The 25,617-nt window shown below is 43.7% G+C and overlaps 1 protein-coding gene across 1 annotated transcript in view; it reads right to left on the minus strand.

Annotated features, from left to right (window-relative positions):
• The window catches only part of dnah9 (dynein, axonemal, heavy chain 9), a 521,732-nt gene that overhangs the window by 336,142 nt on the left and 159,973 nt on the right, over positions 1-25,617 (minus strand). The window contains exons 34-38 of the mRNA XM_080209043.1: positions 25,241-25,349; positions 24,371-24,518; positions 23,000-23,174; positions 11,705-11,878; positions 8,037-8,244 (exon numbers count right to left, since the gene is read on the minus strand). Of these exons, the coding sequence (XP_080065169.1) occupies positions 8,037-8,244; positions 11,705-11,878; positions 23,000-23,174; positions 24,371-24,518; positions 25,241-25,349 (814 nt within the window). The remainder of the gene's footprint in view (positions 1-8,036; positions 8,245-11,704; positions 11,879-22,999; positions 23,175-24,370; positions 24,519-25,240; positions 25,350-25,617) is intronic.

The following is a 25,617-nucleotide window of genomic DNA, read 5'->3' on the forward strand; positions in this document are numbered from 1 at the left end:
TGGAGCAGAACTTGAGTCCATACCTGCTTCCAACATGATTCTGCCTGAGGCAGGCCTCCACCTTCTGGTGTGATCACTCACTCTCAGATTCCATGGGTCCCTGAAGACAGGTGACTCACTGTCTTAAAGGGACAAACAACACATACACAACAAAAATAGAGAGGAAATTGAACTGAAGCATGGCTAGGGAATATTCAAACTCAAGCTTGCTGGAAGAAAATGTTATGCCCATCTCACTTGTCATGGCTGTTGACACTTACCCAAGTCAAAGCAGGTTGCATAAATGTGAGTACAATACAAAGGGTGAAAGAGAGAATGAAAAATTAGAAGATCGAAAGTCCTTCTTCGCAACTTAGTAATTCACCCAGCAATAAGTGTGTGCTTTCGAAAAATAGCAATTTCCAGTCCATGACTAAATGGGCGGCATGGTGACACAGTGGTTAGTGCTGCTGCCTCATAGCGCCAGGAGGCCAGGTTCAATTACAGCCTTGGATAAATGTCTATGTTTGCAGGTTCTCCCCGTGTCTGCATGGGTTTCCTCCGGTTTCCTCCCACAGTCCAAAGATGTGCAGGTTAGGTTGATTAGCTATGATAAATTGCCACTTAATGTCAGTGGCATTAGCAGGACAACTACGTGGGGTTACGGGTATAGGGTTCGAGTGGGATTGTCATCGGTGCAGGTTCAATGGGCTAAATGGCCTTCTGCAATGTAGGAATTCTATGATTCTCTTCCACGAATCACAAACTTTTCTCCTGACCTTGCACCGGGCTACCTTAGTGAATTCTTGTCGTTATATCGGGAGTGCAGCCCTTGCATTGAGATTCATTTGGCACGTTGGTCAGTGACGTGCAAGTTTGCCTTTTAAACGGTTATTCCTACTGCCTTTCAGTATCTCCAAAATTAAAGCAACATTTACAGATAGACCGACTGGATGAGTCACCGCATAATGAGATTCAGCGACAAGATGGTAACTGCAAAGAGAATTTTCAAACCATTGAATATTGAATAAATTACGTCCCAGCAGTGTGAGTGAATTGCATCAATAGCAGGACATTTCAGATGCACTGGGGGATGGAAATGAAAAAGTCCAACCCACGGTGAAACTGAGCAGGTTTACTAGATAAGAGTATTTTTTACATATAAAAGATTTCGCCTGAGAAGGCATCTGATAATTTGTGCTCTTACATATGTTGCCTCCGAGCTACACAGCTCGTTTAATCCGAAATGTAAAAGACAATTCTAGTACGTAAGAACAGGAGCTTCAGTGAAGTAGTTTATTCTTCTTGTAGTGATGGGTGCAAATTACTGCAGTAATGCCACATCTACAGGGTTTTCTTCTTGGGTTGCCTGCCTGAAGGCAGATCCGCCCAACAGTGCCACAACCCCCGCCATAGGGAAGGAAGGAGACAAGGCCTGGGTCCACCTCAGCTGGAACAGGGATCGAGCCCCGTGGCGTCAGCACCAGTCTGATGCACACTCGCCATCCAGCCAAGTAAATCAGCCGAGCCTTCAAGTAGTCTCAGTTGCTGTGACGACACACATTTTTACATTCATGCTGTAACCTGGAGCTACGGATCATAGAATCATAGAAACCTACAATGCAGAAGGAGGCCATTCAGCCCATCAAGTCTGCACCGACCACAATCACATCCACTCCCTATCCCCATCACCCTATGCATTTACCCTAGCTGGTCCCCCCGACACTAATATTAGCGTGGTCAATCCACCTAATGTGCACATGCTTGTGGACTCAACTTCAAGGGCGTTCAAATGGTCAGTGGATAGGCTTATGGATAACATTGGAATAGTTTAGGTCAGAGGGTCATTAGATTGGTTCCACTGGTCGGCGCAACAGAGGGCCGAAGGGCCTGTACTGCGCTGTAATGTTCTATGTTCTACTTGGACTGTGGGAGGAAATCAGAGCACCCAGAGGAAACCCACGCAGACACAGAGAGAATGTGCAAACTCCATACAGACAGTGACCCGAAACGGGAATTGAACCTGGGTCACTTGGCGCTGTGAGGCAGCAGTGCTAACCACTGTGCCATCCATCTGGATGGAGATGCAGAGGCTCTGATTTCTTTCCATCACATTACTGACCAGGAATCTCTCATTTTTACCACCTGACACTGTGAAGATGCTTAACCTGTTTGACTGCATTAGGAGTGCACCTTCCTTGCAGTGGGAGTTGAAAGTGGAGCTACAGGCACAGAGACAGGGACACTTTGCCACAAGATCTTCACCTGCTGTGTGCATCATTATTATGCACAGAAATTCCAGGAAACGCTGAGGAGTGATTTATGCTGTTATTTACCACATCCCATAATTGCCTGGGACTTGTACTTTGCTCTGCTGAAAGGTTTATAACTCTGAGCCAGAAAAAAAATCAATGGCACTTACAAATTTGCTGAATTAATGCTGTTTTGATTACTGCCAACATTACTACATGGCACCGATACACTCAGTTTCAGTAAAGTTGCCTACATCTGAGGAATAAATTTCTATGTTCTTAACCTTAAATATATCAGTGAGCTTAACATATTTACTGACTACGACTAAAGCATTTACTTTGATTAAGTAGTGAACTTTTCAACAGCCAAGCATCTATAAGTTGGTAGTAGAAGGTTGGATGGAAAGAAATGTGTTGAGAGTATTCAGGAGGAATTTCTCATTCAGTATGTGGATGGCCCAACTAGAGAGGGGGCAAAACCTGACTTCCTCTTGGGAAATAAGGAAGGGCAGGTGACAGAATTGATAGTGAGGGATCACTTTGGGACCAGTGACCATAATTCTATCGGTTTTAAGATAGCTACGGAGAATGATAGGTCTGGCACAAAAGTTAAAATTCTAAATTGGGGCAAGGCCAATTTTGATGGTACCAGACAAGAACGTTCAAAAGTTAACTGGGGCAGTCTGTGGGAAGGAAAAGGGATGCCTGGTGAGTGGCACGCTTTCAAAAGTGTAAACACATTCCTCTTAGAGTGAAAGCCAAGGCTGGCAGAAGTAGAGAACCCTGAATGAGGCCCTGGTCCAGAAGAAGAGAGGCACATGACATGCATAGGCAGCTGGGGTCAAGTGAATCCCTTGAAGAGTATAGGGAATGTGGGAGTGGAGTTAAGAGAGAAACCATAAGGGCAAAAAAAAGGACACAAGATTTTTTGGCAGATAAGGCAAAGGAGAATCCAAAGAGCTTCTACAAATAGATAAAGGGCAAAAGAGTAACAAGGGAGAGAGTACAGTCTCTTAATGATCAACAAGGTCATCTATGTGCAGATCCACAAGAGATGGGTGAGATCCTAAACGAATATATCTCATCAGTATTTCCTGTTGAGAAATGCATGGATGTTAGGGAACTTGGGGGAATAAACAGTGATGTCTTGAGGAGTGTACATATTACAGAGGAGATGGTAGTGGAAGTCTTAAAGCACATCAAGGTAGATAAATCCCCGAGGCCTGATGAAGTGTATCCCAGTTCATTGTGGGAGGCTGGGGAGGAAATTGCGGGTCGCCTAGCCAAGGTATTTGAATCATCAATAGTCATGGGTGAGGTGCCTGAAGATAGGACAGTGGCAAATGTTGTGCCTTTGTTTAAAAAGGGTTGCAGGGGAAAGCCTGGGAACTGCAGGCCAGTGAGTCTTACATCTGTGGTGGGTAAAGTGTTGGAAGATATTTTCACAGACGCAAGGACTAATTAGTGACAATCAGCACAGCTTTGAGAGTGGAAAATCATGTCTCACAAATTTAATGGAGTTTTTTGAAGGGGTAACCAAGTAGGTAGATGAGGGCAGCGCGGTTAATGTTGTCTGCACGGACTTTAGCAAGGCTTTTGACAAGGTTCCACATGGTAGGTTGTTGCATAAGGTTAAATCTCATGGGTTCCGGGGTGCAGTATCTAAATGGATACAAAATTGGCTTGATGACAGAAGCCAAAGGGTATTGTAGAGGGTTGTTTTTCAAACTGGAGGCCTGTGACCAGCAGTGTGCCTTAGGGATAAGTGATAGGTCCACTGTTATTTGTCATTTATATTAAAGATTTGGGTGAGAATATAAGAGACATGGTTAGTAAGTTTGCAGATGACACCAAGATTGGTGGCATAGTGGACAGTGAAGAAAGTTACCTCCAATTGCAATGGGATCTTGATCAATTGGATCAGTGGGCTGACAAATAGCAGATGGAGTTTAATTCAGACAAATGTGAGGTGATGCATTTTGGTAGATTGAACTAGGGCAGGACTTACTCAGTTAATGCTAGGGCACTGGGGAAAGTTACAGAACAAAAGAGATCTACAGGTATGTGTTCATAGCTCCTTGAAAGTGGAGTCACAAGTGGACAGAATGGTGAAGAAGGCATTCAGCATGCTTAGTTTCATTGGTCAGAACACTGAATACAGGAGTTGGATCGTCTTGTTGAAATTGTACAAGAGAATGGTAAGGCCACACTTGGAATACCGTGTGCAATTCTGTCACCCTATTATAGAAAGGATACTATAAAACTAGAAAGAGTGCAGAAAAGATTTATTAGGATGCTACTGGGACTTGATGGATTGAGTTATAAGAAGAGGCTGAATTGACTGGGACCTTTCTCCTCTGGAACATAGGAGGCTGAGGGGTGACCTTACAGAGGTATATAAAATAATGAGGGGCATAGATCAGCTAGATGGTCAATATCTTTTTCCAAAGATAGGGGAGTCTAAAACTAGAGGGCATAGGTTTAAGGTGAAAGGGAAGAGATGCAAAAGTGTCCAGAAGGGCAAGTATTTCACCGAGGGTGATGAGTGTCTGGAACAAGTTGCCAGAGGTAGTAGGAGAGGCAGGTACAATTTTATCTTTTAAAAAACATTTAGACAGTTACAATGGGTGTGGAGGGATATGGGCCAGGTTCAGGCAATTGGAATTAGTTTAGGGGTTTCTAAAAAAATTGGTGGCATGGACAAGTTGGGCCCAAGGGCCTGTTTCCATGCTGTAAACCTCTTTGACTCTATGGTGCCCAGTACTGACATTGAAGCCTATCCTAATATTCAAATCATCCCCCCTCCAATACGTGGGACAGAGTCAGATTACAGAAGACAGGTTAAAAAAGACCTGCCCTGACACAATTCCTTTGGAAGAATGACATCTCCGAAATGTTTTGAGCCTGCCATGGAATGAACCACCATTTGTAATTCTTAAGGCCCAATATGCAACCATAATATCAGATTGTCAAAATCAAACATGGCCAACCACACAATATCTCTACCCAAGATGGTCATTATCAGATGTGCCTGAATAGCAAACGAGCCCGCCACTAAGGAGGTGTATGAGACAATCTTCGTCACATCCATCCCTTGGCTTTTCCTCTGTGGAGAGAAATCTGGAATCAAGACATATAAGTAGTTGTATGATTGCTTTAAGTGTTGGTTGCCTGATTTGATGGCGATGCCACTGGGGTGTTTTACAGGCTGCTATTTCTTTTCAGTTTCTGTTCTGTGCAATGCAAAGAATATCTCTTTCAATAACCAAAAAAGGAAACGTTGGAAAATCTCAGCACGTCTGGCAGCATCTGTACAGAGAGAAGAAGGCTGACGTTTTGAGCCCAGAAGACCCTTTATCATCTGGACTCGAAACGTCAGCTCTTTTCTCTCCTTACAAATGCTGCCAGACCTGTTGAGGTTTTCCAGCATTTTCCCTTTTGATTTCAGATTCCAGGGCCTGCAGTAATTTGCTTTTATCTCTTTAAATAAACCTGTTGTATGCGACTTTGAATCTATGTGTTACTTTGAATCTGTTTGTTCAAACCACATCTTTTTTCAAAAAACAACCCCTAACAGTAACTATGTTAACTTGTGTTAACATTACAAGGCAACATTCAGTCCAAGAACCAGATTTCAAAAATGATGGAAGTCCATATCCTACCACCTGTGCACCGGTGTATATTAAAGTTTCAGGGTCAAATTGTCTCAGTCCTGATCTCAGGACCAATCAGAGATTAGACCAGAATAGAAAAGGCCACCAAGTGGGGCAGCCAGAATTCCCATCTCTATTTTGCCCTTAGCCATTTTCACAAGGACAAAGGAGAGACCAGCCATTTCTGCTGCTCCCCCCGCCACCCCCATCCAACGTTAGAAGGAGGCTCGTGACACCGCTGAGGGCACATTTACAGTCCATTTCAAGTCGTTATTTTTGAATGATGGGACTTTAGCAGCTGTTGGGTTTTACACCATCTACATGGAGGCATGAATCATGAAATGGAGGCGGGAAGGGTTTAAAGTAAGAAAAGTGGTTTGTTTACAGTTCATCATTCAATGTTGTAGCGTGAAATGTATGTATCTGTTCAAAAGGATGAGTTATGACAATGCTGTAATTGGAAAATATAACTACACATTAAACAAAATTATTTGTCAGATTATAAACTTTGCTCAATGACAAGCTGTCAAGTAAAAGATCAACATTGCAAATGTGGAAAATTCTTCAGATTAGTTAAAAAAATCCAACAAATAAAAATGTAAAATGCAATTTACTATATTTTCCTCTATGGACAAAAATCTGGAATCAAGATATATGATTGCTTTAAGAGTTGGTTATATAATAATATTATAATAATGTGTTAATGTATCATCTTTTCCATTGCTTTTATGTATTTAATCTTGACATTTGTTCAGATACCAGTTCTGAAGTCTATTTGTCTACTCACAAAGTTTTATGGCCTCTTGACTGCAATCCAAATGCCCAATCATTTCAGAAGCGCTTGACGATGTTTACATAGTTGCTTTGGCAAGTCTGTTTGTTTACTTGGGAGGTTTTATGGGCTTTTTAATGATTTTGAACTGTCACAACAGGGCTTGTGAACTCTGCTCATCAAGTGGGTGATGGGTAACAAGGTGAGGTTAGGGGTGGGAGGTGGTGGTGAGGAGATAAGGATGAGTGGGTGAGGGTGAAGGGGGGTATAAAATTATCAGATGGTTCAGCTGATGGCCTTAGAATAACCAAGCCAAGGCATTTTAGGGAAGGAGATGGGCCTTTTCACCTGCGCGTTCTGGATTCTGCCATTTCTACATCGGGTAATCCCCAGAGTATTTAGAGCCTGGAGCACAGAAGATCCTGTCTGCCAGCAATCTCAAATTGAAGGTTAAATCACAATGGTGAGTCTAATCTGATCAGCTAATTCCACTTTTGACCTGAAAATTTGGCCCTCAATGATCATCAGAATCAACAAGCTACAGTTCAGTTAAAATTATTGGTTTATTCAGTTATTAATAAATCTCACTCATTAATGAATTTAATGCTATCCCAATTAATATGAAATAGAATTTGCAAACAAGATAGGTAGTTGACGGTGGAGGAAACAGAGTGCCATATTATCAGTGCTGATGTATCTGCCATTTGTGAAGACGCTCTCTGGGCAATGATTTTTGGTGTGCATCTTGCAATAGGAGATGAACAAACATGTTCGCTGCTGAACTATGGCAACTTTCCGCAGTCCTCACAGAGTTTGAAAACAGACCGCGATACACATTGAATTTAACATTAAAAACAGAACTACCTGCAATCAATATACAGCGAAAATGTTCAGGCTGTAACATGAGGCCAAGAATCATGAGCAAGCTGGGAATATGCAGATGATGTCTACAGATAGCATCTCCTAAAGGGACTGTATAAAAGAATGTTCTTCTGCAGCAGGTCTCCTCCGTGACCTCTCAGTCCCAAAAAAAAATCTTAAAGTTTCAACTGTCTTAGAGTTAATGCAGCTTCCTTCTGCTTGGATGTGTGTTCATGCTTTCATATTGATGTTTAGCTTTACAAAATGCATTTTAGCGGTTTTTATATCGGATGTTACAAGATAGTTTATGTGATGGCTGAGCTCTTTAGGGAGAGGTTTCTCAAAGTCTCACTCAATACTTTTGTCAACTCGTATTATAAAAAAAAAATATACTCAACAAACGACTATCAAGTAATTTACTTGTCTTCAATAAAAGTCTGTGATTTTTTAAAACCTCAAACATTTGAAGCATATTCCCTTTAGTTAATATCCTCTCCCCAATTCATTAAGGATTCTTACCTTGTAGCATGGCAGATGTGGTGTAATAGTTGAATGGTACATTCTTCACCACGTGCTCATCAGGGTCCAGCGATCCAAGTTTCTCACCCACCAGCACAGATTTACCTGTCCCTGCGTTCCCCACGAGCATGACAGGCCTGCGTCTATCCAGCAGCTTTTCCATGAAGTAGCGGATACGAATGGTCTCCACTGTATGCACCAAACACGCCTAAAAAAAACAATCGCGGCCACGTCAGCAAGTAGCAACCCACAGTCTTTCAGCACTTCTCTGAAACGCAAGGCAGATTTGTTACAATGTGAATACGGTCTGAAATTTACCATTCACAACGTCATCACATCAGTGGGTCAAATCCACTCATTACATAAGCACAATACAGACATTGAACTGCTGTTTGCTGTTGCCAAGTCACGTCAAGACACCAGCAAGTCTCATTCACAAAGGTGAATATGGCAATGAGCTTTAAAAAGGTAAACGCAGGTTAAGAAGCCATATTTCTGACAGCCACATGACATCCAAAATTAGATCAAAGTTGTTCAACCACCTCTGTGCAACTGACAGAAGGAATCAGGGAGTGAGAGCTGTCAATCAAGCAGTGGATCAGGTACATCAATACACCAATATATTTGTTGTCAGTCAAGAATACTGAATGAAACTTAGCTTAGAGCCCAGAAGTCTATTTAACTGTTGATAAGCTAAGCTGCCACCCTTCCCCACCTGCATTCACCCACCCCACCCCCCTCACAAGAAAATATTGTTTGATTGACAGTGCTGGCTGTCATTTGAACAATACTGATTTATAGAATATAAAGAGGTTTCAAGTGCTTACAGTTTTGACTACTGATACTTTAAAATGTCTGGATCATTGACACTTCTATTGGGCTGCAGTAAAAAAAAGTTTTTTTTGGAAAGTGGGAGTTTTTCTACACTATCTATTCTCACTGCAGGATTCCTTGGTTATTTGCAGTGTACAGCGCACAGATGGGCAGTAAAATGCCATCGTTTGGCATGGAGGACATGAGGGGCCACAGGGAAAACATATATGTTCTGGAGACATAAGGGGTCGGAGGGGGTTGATGGCATGATGGACTCATGAGGAGCACCTTTTGAACTGACTTTTCAAAAGATTCCCTCATGCAGACAATGGTTCAAGGCAATTCTGAGGCACCGTGAACCACGACTTTGAAAAACCGGCCCATGAAAATTGTGGAGGGCTCAAACATACTTACCCCTTCAATGGAGCTGGTCAGGTGACAATGCAAGGTGTGGCTGGAAACTGCCATTTTAACCCCTCCACCGAGTCCCTGCGACTTCATGAAAGTTCAGGAGCAGGTGTTATTAATACAAGACTGTTTTCCTGCAATTCCTCTCTCCAACCCTCTCTGTACCACAGTGTGTATTGTGACCAACTTGGAAAATGAACACTCTAATCCAAGACTTTCCATTCGTGCTGCTCAGAAATGAAGTTTCCAATTTTCTCATTCACTGGAGACAACACGGATCCCATTTTCCACCTGGCCAGCAATGAGGCTAAAACGTCTATTGTAGGAAAAATGCTTGAATCCGTCATCGAAGAGGAAATAGCGAGGCATCTTGAGAAGAATTGTTTGGTAGAGCAGACGCAGCACGGATTCATTAAGGGGAAGTCATGTCTGACGAATTTATTGGAATTCTATGAGGATGTGTCTAGGGCGGTGGATGGAGGGGAACCGGTGGATGTGGTGTTTCTCGATTTTCAGAAGGCGTTTGATAAGGTGTCGCACAAAAGGTTATTACAGAAGGTTAGGGGGCATGGAGTTGGGGGTAAGGTGTTAGCGTGGATAGGGGATTGGCTGTCAAATAGGAGGCAGAGAGTGGGTGTCAATGGGTGCTATTCGGATTGGCGGTTGGTGACTAGTGGAGTGCCTCAGAGATCGGTGCTGGGGCCTCAGCTATTTACCATTTATACAGATGATCTGGAGGAGGGAGCCGAGTGTAAGGTGTCGAAATTTGCTGATGACACGAAGATTAGTGGAACAGCAAATTGTGCGGAGGGTGTGGGAAGTCTACAGAGGGATCTAGATAGGTTGAGTGTGTGGGCGAGGACCTGGCAGATGGAATACAATGTTGGCAAGTGTGAGGTTATCCACTTTGGTAGGAATAATAGTAGGAAGGACTATTACTTACAGGGCGAAAAGCTGCAGCATGCTACGGTGCAGAGGGACCTGGGGGTCCTTGTGCATGAGTCACAAAAACCCAGCTTGCAGGTGCAGCAGGTGATCAGGAAGGCAAATGGGTTGCTGGCCTTCATAGCAAGGGGGGTTGAATATAAAAGTAGGGAGGTCTTGCTGCAACTGTACAGGGCACTGGTGAGGCCGCAGCTGGAGTACTGTGCGCAGTTTTGGTCGCCGCACTTGCGCAAGGATTTTTTGGCCTTGGAGGGAGTGCAGAGGAGGTTCACTCGGCAGATAGCGGAGTTGAGGGGGTTGAGCTATGAAGAGAGGCTGAATAGACTGGGCTTGTACTTGTTAGAGTTTAGAAGGATGAGGGGGGATCTTATTGAGACGTATAAGATGATGAAAGGGATGGATAGGATAGAGGTGGAGAGACTCTTCCCGCGCAGAAAGGACAGCAGGACTAGAGGGCACAGCCTCAAGATAAGGGGGGGGGGGGGGTGCAGTTTAAAACAAAGTCGAGGAGGAACTTCTTCACTCAAAGGGTGGTGAATTTCTGGAATTCTCTGCCCGTTGAAGTGGTGGAGGCTACCTCGTTAAATATATTTAAGATGCGGGTAGATAGGTTTTTGGTAGGCAAGGGGATTAAGGGTTATGGGAAGAAAGCGGGAAAGCGGAACTGAGCCGCTTCAGATCAGCCATGATCTTATTGAATGGCGGGGCAGGCTCGAAGGGCCAGATGGCCTACTCCTGCTCCTATTTCTTATGTTCTTATGCACGGTGAAGGTAATCAATAGCCGTACCAACATTCTGTCTAACGCTTTGTATTGCCTACAGGCTATTCCTTCAAATCTGTGGGTCATAGAATCATAGAACCCCCATGGTGCAGAAGAGGCCATACAGTCCACTGAGTCTGCACCGACTCTCTAGCAGAGTAACTTACCAAGGCCCTCATCCCCACTCTATCTTCGTAACCCTACACATTTCCCATGGATAATGCATCTAAGCTACACATCTTGGGACACGAAGGGGCAATTTAGTACGGCCAGTCCATTTAACCTGCACATCCTTGGACTGAGAGAAAATCAGAGTACCTGGACGAAACTTACCCACGGGGAAAACATACAAACTCCACACAGACAGTCACCCTAGTCCAGAATTGAACCCGGGTCCCTGAAGCTGTGAGGCAGCAGTGCTAACCACTGTACCACCCCTTTAAATTTTTTTGATCCTCCCATGCATTAAGCTAATGGAGCCAACATATGCCTGGTTTGTGCACAGCTTAGGGGAACGTTGGACTTAATCCACATCATAGTACACCAGTGCATATTAGAATTTTAATGCAACTCACCATTCTGGCATCTAACATCTGGCTATAATTCACAAAGGTCTACATTAACAAATATGTCAGGACAGACGATAAAGTAAATAAATGGGCATAGAAGTGGAATATCAATGCAAACAGCATAACACGTATTCAACATTGAGAAGTAATACAACTAAAAGTCGTTACGTACCTGGAGAGGTGTGTCAGGATCAAGGTCAAATTTTGGAATAAGCTTGGACCAGGGCTCAAATTTCTTTGTCTCCGAGTCGATGTAATAGTCAAAAACTGTACCTTGCGATGGGAATTTGATTGTCTTGAACTCTGCTGTCCACCATTTACTGAACTCCACTCTGTAATCAACAAGCTGGCAAGAAATAGAAATAGAAATAGAAATGAATGCAGCTTCCTATTTTTCCAAGACAGATTGGGATTCCTAGGCTCACAACGTAGGGGAAGTAGAAACCGGAACAAGCCCTCATCCCCACTCTATCCTCATAACCCTACACAGTTCCCGTGGTTAATCCATCTAACCGACACATTTTGGGACACCAAGGAGCAATTTAGCATGGTCAATGCACCTAACATGCATATCTTTGGACTGTGGGGAAACCGGAGCACTCGGAGGAAACCCACAAAGACATGGGGAGAATGGTGACTATGTGGAATTTGCACAAGGCTGGAATTGAACCCAGGTCCCTGGTGCTATGAGGCAACAGTGCTAACCACTGTACTACAGTCCTGCCCCTTTAAATTTTTTGGTGCTCCCATGCATTAAGCTAATGAAGCCAACATATACTTGCTTTTGTGCACAACTTAGGGGAATTGTTGGATTCAATCCACATCATAGTATACCAGGGTACATTAGAATTTTAATACAACACACCATTCTGACATGCTCCACCATTTATATATTGGCGGTTGTGTGGCTAACGTCATATAGTCATCATACTCCTTACTGACACAAAGATATCAATCTCAGTCATGGAAAACGAATGCTAACCTAATATTCACTGTTTCAGGGAAGCAAGTTTCAGATTTCAACCACCCTCTGCATGAGAAAGGACTTCCAGATTTGACTCCTTAGTAGCCCAGTACTGATTTGGAGATTGTGCCCATTTGTTCTAGATTAGCCCACCAGAGGAAACTGCTAATCAAGGGTAGATAGTTAGCCATTGTCCATGAGGGACTGTTAATATTTCTCCAATTGAGAGGGGAAGAGAGAGAGGGGGAAGAAAATTGGTTATACTGTTTGAGGACCACCACTCTGCACCAAGCAAACAATTGAATCAAAACACTGAGGCATTGTTACCACCTCCTTTCTATTCCAATTCCCTTGGAGGTAAAGGTGAGCATGCTATTAATCTTATAAACTACTTCTTTACTTGTTGATGAGCTAATAAAAAAATTGTAGACATGGACTCCGAAAATCTCTTTGTTCGTCCGCAGTTCCAAATTTCCTACCAATAACTAAGTATTTCTAATTTGTCTTCATTGGATCCAGACAGCTTTAAATTTCAATGAACCCCATTAGTCACAGTTTTTCCCACTCACCTAATGTGGAGTGGGATAGCTTGATCTTGGATTTGGACATAGCTCGGCACAACATTGAGGGCCAAAGGGCCTGTACTGTGCTGACTTGTTCTACGTTCTATGTTTCTATGTTGACATCCCATTTTTAACTCAGTTCTTATTTGTGTCAGAAGGGGTTCAACTTTACAACAAAGGAATCTAAAGATCACTGGATTCATGGTGTTGAGCCTGAAGTGAGGTTGAACTGTCCGGGAGGCAACTGGATAGCCCCTGAAAACAGACAGGGAGATTATGACCTGCATTTCACCCACATCCCTTGATGGAAATTAAGACACCCTCTCATTCACGTGATCTCCGTGCACAGTCAGAGCTAACTGTGCCCACTGTTCATTGGCTAAAAGTCTAAAGGAGACCCTAAATCTTAACTTCTTAAAGCCGGTCCGCACCTCTTAAAGGGGAAGTTGGGGCTGGCAATTGTGCACCGAGTGAACCTGCTTCGGAAAACATTGAAAGAACAATATGAAAGAAAGCTGGTTCTGAGGTTTCCATCACTACACTGGGGGCTTTTGTGGAGGAGGTAGTCAGTGGGAGAGATGTTCTTTTTCAAAAGGGGCCAGCTGCCTCCTCCTACCCTCCCCCTTCCCCACCCCACTTAACACCATTGCAGGCCTTGCAACCACATCTCAGCTTGCAAGCTGGTCAATGGCAGGCACATTATGCAAATAGATTCCACGACACTCATGACATCTCCCCTGCAGGACAAGGTGGTACATAACTGGAGGCAAGAGGATCTAACCAGAGAGTGACAGACTAAGCTGCATCCATGTACAGCCATGCAGCAACTGTGAAGGTACCACATAGTCAGCGCTTTGTCTTCATGAAATAAAGGCATATTATCAGCAAACTTGATATTAAAATACATATTTATTAGCAGGGACTGATTCAAATATGAGCTAAATGGAATTGGGATAATTTGAATTGATTTGGGAAAACTCCCCACATTCCTCACCACGTAACTTCTATGGCTGTGTATGGCCTCTCCCTTTAATTAAACCTCATGCACTTCAAGGGCATTGTCATGCCTGATATTTAGTAATGTCAGGTCTGACCATCTGAAGCATGCTCAGATTCCAGCGAGTGGAGCCTTTACTAAATCTACATTGGGTGTCTACTAAGGGGTAACTTCCTGAGTCTCATGATACACTGGGGAACGACATCATCCAAAAGGTGGGTAAAGTGTGACAACAGGGCAGGAAGTGAGAATATAAAGACTTGAGCACTTGCAAAAAGTGTGAGATGCAGGAGGGTAGTCTGGGGGTGGGCAGACTGCAATGGGTTTGTGTGAGTTTGGTGTATTGCACATCTGCAGTGGATCTGAAGTGCATTTTGGACACAAGTTACAGATCATATGCAACTTGTATAGGTTTTTAAAGAAGGTGTTTACATTATTAAACTTTTCCACTCAGAGTCATTGTAACACAAGAGTCCAGGCCAGCTGCATGTGGGAGTAATCCAGTCAGTTCCAGTGCCCCACTCAATTCCCCAACATCCTTGCAGGTTTATTGCCCTCGCGTATCATGTCTTTCCTTTTGAAATCATTGATTTTTTCCGCTTCCACCACCCACATGGGCCAGCGAGTTCCAAGTCATTACCACTTGCTGCATGGAGCGGTTCTTCCTCTCATTCTCACAGCAACTCTTGGCCAAATCCGTAAATCTGTGTCCCTTTGTCACTGCAAGTGTACAATCAGCGAAGGGGAACAGCTTTTTGTCTATCTCATTGAAATCAGTCATAATCTCGCAAGCTTCTACCAAATTCCCACACAACCTCCTAAACGCCAAAGAGAACAATCCCAGACATTGTAGTTAAAATTCCCCAATCTTGGAACCGTCCTGGTAAACTTCCTCTATACCCCCTCAAGGTCCCACACACCCTTCCAAAAGTGTGTTGACCAAATGAGACAAAATACTCTCATTACACCTAACCAGAGCTTGAGAAAGATTCAACACAACTTCCATGCCTTTGTACTCAATACCTCTATTTATGAAGCCCAAATTCCCATATGCTTCACTAATTACTCTCTCAATGCCGCCTTCAAATGATCTGTGCACATGCGGTCCCAGTTCCCTGTGTTCCTGCACATTCATTAGAACTGTGCCATTAAAGCTATATTACCTCTCCATCGTCCTTCTGCCAAAATATATTACCATGAACGCCTCTGTATTAAATTCCATCTGTCACTTCTGAAATAACAAAATGCTCAGATATAAACTGTGGTAGAAAACTAACGCGTGATGCCAAATTGAATTTCAAAAAAAATCTGCTCCTCAGCAAGCAGACTGGCAGAAAAATGATTCCACCTCCACCACCCACACTGGGCCACGGACAGGCAGGGAACCAACTTTCTGTCAGTGATTAGTGGGTTCCCAGCAGCAATATCAATGAGAAACAAATCCCACCCCCCCTTCCCCCACCATCAAGAAACAAGTAAAACGAACAAATGGAGAAACTATCCTGAGTTGCTTTAACACTTGGCAACAGAGACGAACTCGAGTGATTCTTTGTTCTTTTGGAATCAGGCACATAGCAATGTTCAAGGTCTATCTTGGGTGGCACGGTAGCACAGCGGTTAGCACTGCTGCTTCACAGCTCCAGGGACCTGGGTTCGATTCCCGGCTCAGGGTCACTGTCTGTGTGGAGTCTGCATATTCTCCTCATGTCTGCATGGGTTTCCTCCGGGTGCTCCGGTTTCCTCCCACAGTCCAAAGATGTGCGGGTTAGGTTGATTGGCCATGTTAAAATTGCCCCTTAGTGTACTAGGATGCTTTGGTTAGCGGGTAAAACATGTAGGGATATGGGGGTAGGGCCTGGGTGGGATTGTGTTCGGTGCAGATTCGATGGGCTGAAGGGCCTCTTTCTGCACTGTAGGCATTCTATGAGTCTATGACACGTGAACGGGAGGTGAACAGAGGGATAGAAACTACATAGTGGTGGGCCGAAGGGCCTGTTCCTGTGTTGTATTATTCTTTATCTTCGTTCATGCATCCTCCAGACTTCAGAATAAAGAAAGAAAAGTTACATGGAAAGGGGGACAATTGGCTTGGTCATGCTCCCTGCCCAGGGTGAGACACTGACCTAAGGGTCTATTAGACTCGAAACATTTCTCTCTCCACAGATACTGCCAGGCCCGCAGGGTTTTTCTTCCACTTTCTATTTTCCATCTCCAGCATCTGCAGGATTTTACTTTTACATTCTGAGGCAATTCTAAGTTTATCATCATTCATGGGATGTGAGCATTTTGTAAGGTGTGTGTTTGTTGGCCTTCCCTCATTGCCCTCGAGAAGGTGAGCCCCAACCACGTTTCCTCTTCCAAAATTTAAAATCAGCTAATATTTTAATAAGACGACCCTGAGTGGTCTCGACAAGATGGCTGTGAAGAGATGTTTCCTCTTGTGGGAGATTCGAGAATTCGGGGCCCCTGTTTAAATATAAGGTGGGGGGCGTTCCCCTAAAAAAGTCTAAATGTTGAACTCCCGTAAAAATGGGAGTAAGTCCCAATGTTTTTTCAGCGGGGGTTTAAAAATGAATCTCCCATACTCTGCGCACCGTGTCACAGAGTACATAAGCATCATTCATGTTACAACGCTGGGGCCAGAGCCTATTCCCACTGGGAGGGGCCAGCAGCATAGTGCTGAGTGGGCCACTGCTTGTACGCTGATCTGTCAGTGCTGAGATCAGCGCTCATTCAGGGTCCCCTGTCTGCTGTCATCCCATTTGCTGGCCAACTCAAATCGCTGGCCATCCCCAGCCCCGATTGTTGGCCCCCAAACGTGCCTGGGCCAGCCTCGAGCACACCCCCCCACCCCACTGGCAGCCTCAACTGCCCCCCAGAATCCTGCCGCAAACCCCCTGCAGCCTCGAGCATCACCCCCCCCCACACACCCCAAGCAGGCTGACCATCCCCTCCCTCCAAGCTGATAGCCAACCCCAATCGACAGCCTCCCTCCCTCTATCACTCAGCCCGAGTGCAGAGGGGCAATGCAATTCCCCCCACCCACTGATTGCCCCCAGAAGTCCCAATCCCAACTGCGGCCCTGCCCCCTTAGGCAGTGCCCCAGTGCCAAGGTGCACCCCCTCCCCCACCAGTAGCCGACCCTCTTGGGGTCCAAGAGTGCCCCCCTTTATTCCAGCAGAGTCAGGCCGCCAGCGTCCCACTATAGTGGGAAGCTATAGTAAACCTCACGGGAAAGAACCATTCCTGGCTCAGAAGAAGGGGGGGCAGTGCCGGAAATCTATCACTGGGAGACACGGGGTGCCCAGTCACCTAGCGTGAATGGCACAAATCGACTGCTGCTAGAATCTCCCAGCGGGATGCGCTAAGAAAGCGGCACAGTGCGATGGGAGAATCACTCCCAAAAGGTTTCTCATTTAAGACACAGAAATAAATTCCCCTCATCTCAGAGGCTGGCAAGTCTTTGGAACTCTCTTCATCAAAAGGCAGTGGAAGCAGAGTCTCTGAATACTTAATGGCAAAGGCAGATAGATTCTTAAGCAAAGTGATGAAAGTTATTGGGATAATGGGAATGTAGAGTTGAGGTTACAATCAAATTAGTGGTGATCTTAATAATAGGGGAGGCAATGGCCTAGTGGTTTTTAATCGCCTGTGTATTAATCCAGAAACTCGGCTCACGTTCTGGGGACACGGGTTCAAATCTTACCATGGCAGATGGTGGAATTTGAATTCAATAAAAATAATCCGGAATTAAGAGTCTCCTGATGATCATGAAACCATTGTCAATCATCAGAAAAATCCATCTGGTTCACTAATGTCCTTTAGGGAAGGAAATCTGCCGTCTTGCATGTTGTCTCCAGAGTCACAGCAATATGGTTGACTCTTAACTGCCCTTTGAACAAGGGCAAATAGGGATGGGCAATAAATGCTGGCCAGCCAGCTATGCCCATGCCCCACAAATGATTAAAGAAACATTGGCGCAGCAGATTCTAGGTGCCGAGGGACCTCCTCCTGCTCCTAAATCGTATGTAATAGCATGAAGGTGAAGCAGCTTCAGAAATATTCAGGACGCTAGAAACTGAATTCAATCAACCTTCAATTTATGATCATTAACAATTACCAAGACTAACAATCTGAAGTCAAAACCAAACAAATTCTTTGCTTCAGTCTCCAACTCCTAATGAAGGATTTATACCAAATATATTTTGGTCACTTTCCATTGCAGGTGCTAAGGATGTCTATGTTCCAAATATTGCTTGTGTACGTCAGATCTCTGACCTTTTCCTCATCTCAGATGCAAAGCTTTATGTAAGTATTTTCTGCCTTTTGTCACACTCTGTGTATTTCCATCACTTGACATTGGTTTGTATGAAGGTTTAGCGGCGATCATTTAATTTATAAATACTCAAAAAAGTTAAATTTGCTCTTAAGCATCTGGTATAGATCCATAACTAGGTAGATAGTAATCTCTTTGTTTCATAGAATCCCAACAATACAGGAGGCGGCATTAACCCATTGAGCCTGCACCAACAACAATCCCACCCAAGCCTTATCCCCGTAACCCATGTATTTACCCTGCTAGTCCCCCCGACACTAAGGGGTAATTTGTCATCGTCAATCCACCTAACCTGCATATCTTCGGACTATGGGAGGAAACTGGACATGCAAACTCCACACAATCAACCAAGTCCGGAATTGAACTCGTGATCCCGGCGCTGTAAAGCAGCAGTACTAACCACTATGCCACCCGCTTCATTACTAAGCTATATTACTGTAGCCATCCCCTCAGCATTCAGCAAAAGAAATATTAGTGGGGTAGAAACCAAAAGAGAAAATGCTGGAAAATCTCAGCTAGTCTGGCAGCATCTATAAAGGAGAGAAAAGAGTTGACGTTTCGAGTCCAGACAACCTTTTGCCAAAGCTCATACGGAAATTGGTCTTTCGGAGAGAAGAGCAATACTTGTTCAGGGTAGACGTCACTGCCACTTCCCTTCCCGCTATATTTTGCTTTTATTAGTTGGGTAGAAATTGGACCCCATTGCATCTATTTTAAAAGGGCACATTTTTCGGATTCAACATCCTGTACTCCCTGAATGCCTATAAAAGTCAAATGTGAACCGGGCTGTTATGAAGGCAGCCGCTGAAATAGTCGTTAGCCCCCTTTCCTACACCAACGATAGGCCCAACAAAACGTTTGAAGACTCTTTCCAGAAATTTGGATTGTGTGGGACTCAGCAGGCTTCAAGCCTTCTGGGCTTGAATGTGGCCCACATACACAGAGTGTCACCCTAAAGGTGAGTGAGACGCCTTTCCTTTTAGCTGTTGGAACACTATTGGCAAGGCATGTGGCCCAAAATTGTCTGCTCCTGTTAAGTGAGCTGCTGCAAAGGCATATTATGAATATTTAAATGAGGTCAGAGGTCAATTTTCTTGGGCATTTGCCTTTGGGGCCAGGGATCATTACTGGATTTTTCTGATAATCGACAATGGTTTCATGATCATCAGGAGACTCTTAATTCCAATTTTTTTATTGAATACAAATTCCACCATCTGCCGTGGTGGGATTTGAACCCAGCTCCCCAGAACATGAGCTGAATTTCTGGGTTAATAGTCTAGTGCTAATACCACCAGGCCATTGCCTCCCCTATTAATAAGATCAACGCTGATGTGATTGTAACCTCAACTCTACATTCCCATTACCCCAATAACTTTCATCACTTTGCTTATCAAAAATCTTTCTAAAATTGTCCTAATGAAACATAGAAGCCAATGGTTACATCAGAAGGGGGAAGTAGTCGGGGTGCAGAGGGACATGGCAGCTTTGGAAAAGTCACTGTTTGAAACTACAAGGTTCCCAAAATGGAAGTACAGTGTGAGTTGCAAAGGGTATGACAGTGATGATAGTGCCTCAATACACACAGCTGGTTCTCAAACGCAACACAGAAAAGTAGGTATTTTCCAATACTGCAGACCTTGACGCTTGCTGAGAAATGGTTTGATTCGGTCAATTTTCTGAATAGTTTTCATGTTGTGTTCATTTTTTTGCAAATATGTTGCTTTACCACACCTGTTAGTACCCACTGCTTTACTCTGGCTGCTATCAAAACATGTCAGAGTGAGCTCTACTCATTGAATCATCATTTTCGCCACAGAAGCTACATTCTCTACTTGTAATACTGCACACATTTTGGTGGAGTAATAAAGATGCTCCCTTTTCCACTTGTGACAGTGTCACAGCATATTTCTGCAAGTATTCTGGTTATTCCATAAGCAGAATCCTATTCCATAAGTATTATTTTATTTTCCTCATGTTAGCTTAAGGATATGCTTTGGTTCTCTGGATAAAATGATCAGTTCTGATTACAAGAAGATGTTTGTTATCTAGCTTTGAGAATTAACAGAAGACTTTTCTTGGCTTTAACACATGATCCTTCCTTGCCACAGTTTAAGACAACCACCCATGGTGCAAGGAGATGGCAAAATTTGTCTGATGGGGATAGAGGGAGCGAGATTGAGAGAGAGAGAGGAGGAGGATTACTGGCTGTATATATGCATTGGGTAAGAAGCAGAGGTTCTGCTTTTGTTTACAGTCTGGGCAGGCGGATGGGATACAGTTAATTACAGAAATATTTCGAAGAATCGGGGAGTGAGCAGGTTTGAACGTGTTACTGAGGATCGCCTTCCTAAAGGATATTTTAGAACGGGGGCAGCATTTGATTGAAAATAGCATGGCAGAAGTTTCAATGTATGCATTCAACAAAGTTTGATATGAACATGTGAAGTTTACTCATTATTATCACAAGTAGATTTACATCAACACTGCAATGAAATTACTGTGAAAATCCTCTAGTTGCCACACTCAAGCACCTGTTCGGGTACACTGAGTGAGAATTTAGCATGGCCAATACACTTAACCAGCATATCTTTCAGACCATGGAAGGAAACCGGAGCACCCGGAGGAAACCCACACAGACACGGGGAGAATGTACAGACTCCATAAAGGCAGTGACCCAAGCCAGGAATGGAACCTGGATCCCTAGTGCTGTGAGGAAGTAGTGCTAACCCCTGAGCTAGGAGTATGCTACACTCAGAGGTTATCCAACGGAAAGTGGACTACATTTCATGGCTCAACAGCTGTTTTTTTCTGGGGGTGTAATTGACAATATGCCGAACACTGACAACCAGAGTGGGGTCAACAATGTGATCTGGTGTATTGAACACATGGATAGCAACTTTCTGGATGCAAAATGCACACCATATCACCATTATTGTTTTAAGGTGGTTCTGGGATTGTTCTATTCAGAATACTTGTTACATACGTAACCTGCTTTGCTTAAACATTTAATAGGATCAAACTCTCAGGCTCAAGGGTTTAAATGGCCAATTCCTGCTCCTAATTCATATGTTTGTATGTTTAGATGACTGCTAAAAAAAGCAAAATAATGTATATATACACACACCTGACATATGGCAACATATGTCATGCCAGACATGATGAAGGACCAAGATTTTGCTCGCACTCTGGTCGAGGAGTATTACTGGATGTGAAATAGGAGTTAGTAATCTGATTAATGCAGAAGGCTCCAGACAGAACACGTGCCCTGGGGTAGCTTCTTCAGGTGACAACATTTGCTGTCACTCTGCGCGTCAGTAAAAATAGCTCAGAGCGAACCGTTCAAGGTGCAAAGAAGTGTAATCTCTCATCATCACTTTGCCACAACACTAAATTGCAAGGAAAAAGAGCCAGGAGGTTATTTATGATCCAGTCCCCCTTCACTTGTTCCTTTCTTCAGACCTGCTGCTCTATTTGCCTGTCCACCTCCATTTACATAAATCCAAACTATTGGATGTTGACTATGCAGATGATGTAATTGTCCTCCTCAATCACCTACGTTATAATCTCTAGTAACCATGACTCCAGTCTAACATCTGCATGTTTTCAACAGAATCATAAAATTGCTACAATGCAGAAGGCGGCCATTGAACCCATCAGGTCTGCACCAGCTCTCTGACGGAGTATCCTACCCAGGCCCTATCCCTGTAACCCCACATATTTACCCTGCTAATTCCCCTAACCTATAGACCTTAGGACACTAAGGGACAATTTAGCACAGCCAATCCACCTAACCTGCACATCTTTGAACTGTGGGAGGGAACCAGAGGAACCCAAGCAGACATGGGGAGAATGTGCAAACTCCATATAGACAGTGACCCAAGCCAGGAATCAAACCCAAGCCCCTGGCACTGTGAGGCAGCAGTGCTAACCACTCTGCCACCGTGCCGCCCCCATCTGGTCATCTTTTGGGCAATCTTTGGCATGGGAAGTGGGCAAAGGGGAGAAGCTACTTCATGCATATGTCCTTATATCTGGATTAATGCTTGGATATAAGGCAGTGAGGAGACAGTGCTAGAATAGCCCTTTGCAGAAACTACTTCTGATATGTGTGCTGAATAACAGAAGAGCTTACAGAACTAAGTTGTTTGCATTGTTTCCTAATACCAGTTCCTGGATGGATTTTGAGCACACTATGCGCAAGTTTTCAAAGAGCTCTTTCTCTGAAGTTCTGCATGGCACCCGCTGCCGTTTTTTTGCTTTTGACCTAACCACCAGTCGCAAGTCAAAAGAAAAGCAGCTCACACACTGAGGCACAGCTCCATTAGATTTGGTAAAAAGCCTGCAAATCCTTTCTAGAGTTATTCATTTCTCAGCTTTTTAATCACAGGCTATCCCTTTATCTTGTCCGCCCAGGGGAAAGAGACTTAGAGAAAAACCAAGCGTACAAAATAGAGGATCACAGAATCTCTTGTAAATCAGCAGAGCTATTTCAGAACAATAGCTAGCATTTCGTTACTTCTGGCTTTACTTCCTTGATGCTCGTGTTGCAAACGTTTCATTAATGCAATAAATCTCTGAATTTCCGATTTAGAAACACGTTCTCTCACCTGGTCCTGAAACATTGCACCGCCAAAAGCCCAGATAGCTGCAAAGATGAAATAGAGCTCGTAGAGTTCTTTGGGGCAGTCTGGGGGAGTATTTTCCCTTGTCAACAAACACTCCAATAAGTGGCAGAGCATTTGGACCATACTCTGTTCTGGGACTGGGATGATCTTCTTAAACCTGTGGAAATCAGTTCAATAAGAAAAAGAACAGTCCTCTCCACCGCAAGAGATAACCAAGCCATTGGGGACTAACTAAAATAAAAACAAAGGATTTCTCTTTTCTGTGAAAGGGCAAGTTTCCAAAAGCCATGAGTTTGAAGGACGTGGAGGTCAGTCCAGCACTACACCAGAGAATATTAACCCTTTCTCTCAAAGCTGCAGTATTGTTGGATCCTGGAATTAACTGGTCATGAATACGCCATATTAAGCATTTTTCAGAAGGGTTTTCAGGCCTCTTGTACCACTTCAAAAATTCAATTCAGTTGCTTGTGCTTGAGGTAGTACATCAACAGTGACCCCCATCTTGTCTCTCCCCTTTTGTAGTAAGCTCAGGAGTATTATAATAACTAGGATGTGCATTCTGTTCCATTTCAGCATGCTAAACAATGTTAATGCTGCAACAGCAAAGTAATAAGTAACATACACTTCTGATATTCCTGCCGAACAATTTGTTTTATTAGTGTCACAAGTGGGCTTACATTAACATAGCAACGAAGTTACTGTGAAAATCCCCTAGTCGCCACACTACGATGCTTGTTTGGGTACACCAAGGGAGGATTTAGCATGGCCGATGCATCCTAATCAGCATTTCTTTCAGATTGTGGGAAGAACCCCACACAAACACGAGGAGAAGGTGCAGTCTCTGCACAGACAGTGATCCATGCTGGGAATCAAACCCAAGTCCTTGGCACTGCAAGGTAGCAGTGCTAACCACCGTTCCTAACATCAGTACTGGGGAAGTTGTTAGATTCCATTATCAAGGATTTCATAGCTCAGCATTTGGTATAATCAGACAAAGTCAACATGGATTTCCAAAGGGCAAATCATCCTTGATGAATCTATTGGAACTCTTTGAAGATGTAACGAGTAGAGCTGATTGAGGAGAATCAGTAGCCGTGGTTTACTTAGACTTTCAGAAGGAAACCAGAGCACCCAAATGAAACCCTTGCAGACACAGAGAGAATATTCAATCTCCACACAAACGGTCCCCCAAGACTGGAATTGACCCAGGTCCTAGCGTTGTGAGGCAGCAGTGCTAACCTCTGTGCCGTCCAGTTTCAGCTTTCCTCACACCCCTTTCCTGATTCCCCAATCAATTCGGAATACTGACCTTCCACAATCCCTGCCTAACATCTTGCCCTTTATTTTCCTTACCTTGTCCTCAGGGTATCCAGGCACAAGGGCAAGTATTTCTCAAACAAGATGGTCAGGTTTGCTTTCTCCGACTGGATCTCCCGCTTGTCAATCCAACTGCTCACTGGAGGGTTCCAGCCAAGGTCAGCAGGATTAATGTACAAAATCCCTAAAGAAAGGATCTGAGGTATGTTATTCCTTATTTGACAATGTATGATTCCATCCTGAGTAACACTTGAGGAATATAACATTTACAGTGGAGAAAGTAGACTCTAAGAGTAGTTCAAACAGTGCATGTTATCCATTTGTATCTAGCGCAAAACCATCATTTTAAATGATCCCTTTAATGTTATCCTGTGTTACCACGATTACTCTGAAAAAATCTTGCTATGGAGATATAATTTATGGGGAATTGGGGAAAAGTAACGTACGAAGAAACATTAGAAGCTAAGTACTTTATTCATTCATGGGACATAGGTGTCGCTGGCTCACCAGCATTTATTGCCCATCCCTAGCTGCCTTGAACTGAATGTCTCACTCGACCATTTCAGAGAGCAGTTGGAAGTCAACCCTATTGCTGTGGCTCTGGAGTCACATGTAGGCCAGACCAGGTAAGGACAGCAGATTTCTTTCCCTAAAAGGACATTAGTAAATCAGATGAGTTTTTCAACAATGGTTTCATGGACGTTGTTCTCTATCAGTGTGATCATGTTGCAGGAAAGACCAAGTGATTTCTAGTTATGATTATGGTTATATCTGCATTCAGACAGGAAGAAATAAAAATCACCCGCCAATAATTGAACTGATCAAATATGTATATGGGAAGAGAAAGAATAAACTCTACAAGTTAATCTCGTTCTCACCAGAAATAAATTTTGGTTCCATACATACCTGCTCTGGAGACAGTGGCTGGGGTTGCTGTTCGTAAGTGACTGATTTCAAACAGAAGTCTCATGGTGGGGTTGAGGGGGATCCTCTCGTTACTGGCCAAAGTCAGAACCTAGAATAGAAAGACAGCAACGTCAGTATGAAAAATAGTATTCCGTTTCCCGACCCTCAATTTCTACTGACTGAGAAATTCCACCGTAAGGACTTTTTTTTTGGAAAGAGATAAAAAGGGGCAAAGTGTGTACGAGAATAGATTAGCACATCATGTAAAAAGGAACCCAAACCATCTCATCAAAAATAAAAGGGTACTTAAAGGATGAGTGGAACTCATCATTGACCAAAAGAGCAAAGTGCGACAAGAATGGGCATGGCTGAGGCAC

Source organism: Carcharhinus amblyrhynchos, chromosome 21 (genome assembly GCF_965287045.1).
Source record: "Carcharhinus amblyrhynchos chromosome 21, sCarAmb.v2.hapA, whole genome shotgun sequence".
Classification (NCBI taxonomy): Eukaryota; Metazoa; Chordata; class Chondrichthyes; order Carcharhiniformes; family Carcharhinidae; genus Carcharhinus; species Carcharhinus amblyrhynchos.